General features: G+C 45.0%; 1 protein-coding gene across 2 annotated transcripts in view; it reads left to right on the top strand.

The window, feature by feature from the left end:
* LOC149432740 (H-2 class I histocompatibility antigen, K-D alpha chain-like) overlaps positions 1-3,161 on the top strand; it is a 15,526-nt gene extending 12,365 nt beyond the window's left edge. Inside the window, exon 4 of one of the 2 annotated variants that reach the window (XM_089664965.1) lies at positions 1,876-3,161. In XM_089664965.1, coding sequence (XP_089521091.1) covers positions 1,876-2,018 — 143 coding nt within the window. In that variant the 3' untranslated portion in view covers positions 2,019-3,161. The remainder of the gene's footprint in view (positions 1-1,875) is intronic. The other variant, XM_089664964.1, reaches the window with a different exon arrangement.
* The last annotated feature ends 250 nt before the right edge of the window (positions 3,162-3,411 follow it).

The raw sequence follows: 3,411 nt of genomic DNA on the forward strand, positions 1-3,411 counted from the left end.
AGACTGACGGAGCGCCACTGTGTAGTGTTTTTTTACCATCTCCTTTCAGCAAAGAACATGGGTAGGGACAGGGGGGTATTTACTACAAGGCAAACAAGGCAGTTGCCTAGGGTGGCATTTTTCAGGGGGGGCAGCACTGCATGAGGACCATGTGGGAGATGAGAGAGGCTGCGGACTGCTTGATGGTGTATGCAGAGCCCGACTCTCATTCTCAGGGATGTCCGGAGCTGTGAAGGTGAGTGACTATCTCTCCGGGGAGGGGGGGAATGTATGTTAGTGGAAGGCTCTTTCGGGTGGGTTGGAGCAGGGGTGTTGTTGGTCAATGTCAGGCTCTCCCTGCGGGGGGAGGCAATTTTTGTGTTGCCTAGGGCAGCACAAAACCTAATTACACCACTGGGTAGGGGGTGGGTAAGCAAACACCGCACAGTGGCAATCTGACAGCCAGTGGCATCTCTAGGGTGGGGCCCCATACAACCAATCCTATGGCCATCTATAGCCCCCCTATAGTGCTTGAATTTTTTTTAAGGGAGGGAGGGGATTTTTGCTGACACATAATGCTCATACATTTTTTTTGGGAGGGGGATTTGATTGGCATCTTTGCCTTGGGAGCTAGATGACCTTGCCTTGGCACCGAGGGCCCGGGGTCAGTAGGGGGCCCCATGAAATGCCCCTGGTACCTTTTATAGGCTGTTTTTGGGTGTACTTTGAGTGTGGGCAAGGACACAGAGGGGGCCCCATGATCCCCTATTGCCCGGGGGCCCCATGAGTTGTCACTCCGCCCCTGCTTACAGCTAGGTCACCTAATCATTTTTTGGTGTCTTTTCAAGGAAATTCAATATGGAGTTTCCAGGTTTGCTCACCATTGACCATTTCATGGAGGACTCACTCTCCCTTCCCCTTAAGTTGGCTATAGATGGATTGAAATTTGACCGGTTCAGCAGGGATCAGCTGAATTTAGATCCATGTATGGCCATTCCCACTCGACAGAAGTCAATCCAACTCTCCTAATTGGCTCCTTGGCTGCTTCCACCCCGCTTTCCCTTCTCTGAGCTCTGCTGTACAGGGACTGCACAAGGCAGATACCAAATTAAATTTGGGTACTTAAACTACTTGAATTTATTTAAAACACACTTTGTAAACCCTTACATATACCCAAGAGACTGGCCTCAGGTGATGCACAGCGATTAAACAAATCCTCCTACATAAGTTGTACCGGTTTATCACTAGCTCTCTCATAAGGTGCTGAATGTATACAGCTTGTCTGAGCTCTCAGAAAGCAGGCTGCAGGAAGCTGAAATTACACTCTGTAAAGCTCAGTGAGGAGAGCTGAGAGTTGATTGGAGCGAAGGAACACACCCCTTTCACACAGCACACAGGAACAAAGCTGAGGCTGTCAATCACAGGCTGTGTGCTGTCCATCCCCTGTCAACTTTTTATCTCTTGGTGTCAGGAAATTTTGTCAGAACCAGGGGCGGACTGACAACTTATGGGGCCCCCGGGCAATAGGGGATCATGAAGCCCCTGTGTCCTCGCACACACTCAAACCACACCCAAAAAAGCCTATGAAAGGTACCAGGGACATCTCATGGGGCCCCCCACTGACCCCGGGTCCTCGGGCAGTGCCTGAGTACCCAAATGGTCAGTCCGCCCCTGGTCAGAAGTGACTCATGCTGATAGCAGAGGAAGGAGGCAGCAGACAGAAATGACACTTAGTGCTCTGGACTGAGACAAGTACACACTATAGAGGGATATGCTTTATTCATATTTCATGTCTGAGGTTTAGAGCCACTTTAATAAATACAGAGCTGCATTTTTTTTGTGTCTTTTACATCTACCCAGACTTCTGCTTTAACTATGCTGTTTGTACCCTTACAGATTTTCTGGACATCATTTTACGACATCATAATTCCCCATGTGTGACATCACAGCCATTTAGGATTTCATTCAGTGGTTCCAATCATACAATAATATTTTTGGGACAATTCACAAGTGGCAGTTTGATTATGATGGACATGTGATTTCTGATGTCACTGCACACTGGGAGCTTCACACAGTGTGCATTAGAAGCTGCAGCATCTCATTTCCTGGCTGGAGGCCTTCCAGCATCACCTAGCCCTTTCTTCCCCAGTCTGTCTGTCCCTGGCCCATCCCTTTGCCATCAATGGATTATAGCACTTTGTATCCTGATGGCTCATCATCCCATGTGGGCGTTACCCAGGACAGTCTGCATGCAAAAGAAGCCTGGCTAGATACGCCCAGTCTTCCAGATTGACACCCGCCCACGAGGTCTTTTGATATTTACATAACACCTCCCAAGAGCCAGCCCACTGCTTGCACCAGGGCTAAGGGCTTTTCAAATGGGTACTAAGGCAGGGTTCTGTGATATTTTCAGGAAACTATGTATAGAAACCTGCCGGCCCCTCCCACCAGCCATGATCTTCGCACACTGCATACAGCAGCACAGAGACCCAGTGACGACATCATTGGGTCTAAAGTAAGTATGTAATAAAAAGTGAATGGAGGAGCCAGGGAAGGCAAATTTTAAGCAGATTAAATTTCATCGTTACTTTTTTCAAATTGATAACCTTTTTTTCTCAGGTGTGATGAGTGTATCACATACAGTTTAAATGCTACCAGTTGCAAATATTTGTCAAAGTGTTGGGTGCCCAAAACCACAAGGTAAAAATTATTTACGCAAATATTTAGAGTGCTTGAATCAGGGAGGTGCACATGTGGGGGAGGAGTCTCCAAAAAGGGGCAGGGCAGTAACAAATCATTCAGAGAACTGAAGATCTGATGAGTGTTGTACCCCAGCCTATACCATGAAGTCATGTAACGTAGATCTTATATTACTTTATATATTGTTTTTAGGTATAATCGATTCTAAATAGCCACATGGAAGAAAAATATATTTGAAATATATTTTAAAAATATTCTTCCCAAATATATTAACATCAGGGGCGGACTGACCATTTGGAAGCTCGGGCACTGCCCGAGGGCCCGGGGTCAGTAGGGGGCCCCGTGAGATGCCTCTGGTACCTTTTTCATAGGCTTTTTTTGAGTTTGGGCAAGGACACAGGGGCCCCATGATCCCCTATTGCCCGTTGGCCCCATGAGTTGTCAGTCCACCCCTGATTGACATATATTTGAAATACTACAATTTTGGCCATATTCAATATATTTCAAAATGTATATATGTATATATATATATATATATATATATATATATATATATATATATATATATTTCTGTATGTTGAAATGCATTTTTATTACAAAAGAGATTAAAAATATTTGTAAAAATAAATGTCAAATATACCGTATGTCCTTAAAAATACAAATCTACATTTTTGGAATGCATTTATAAATATATGTAAAAATATATGTTAAAATGACTTTTTTATATGGCAA

The sequence above is a fragment of the Staurois parvus genome, unplaced genomic scaffold (genome assembly GCF_062004578.1).
Source record: "Staurois parvus isolate SC_StPar_1 unplaced genomic scaffold, SC_StPar_1.0 ptg002113l, whole genome shotgun sequence".
Classification (NCBI taxonomy): Eukaryota; Metazoa; Chordata; class Amphibia; order Anura; family Ranidae; genus Staurois; species Staurois parvus.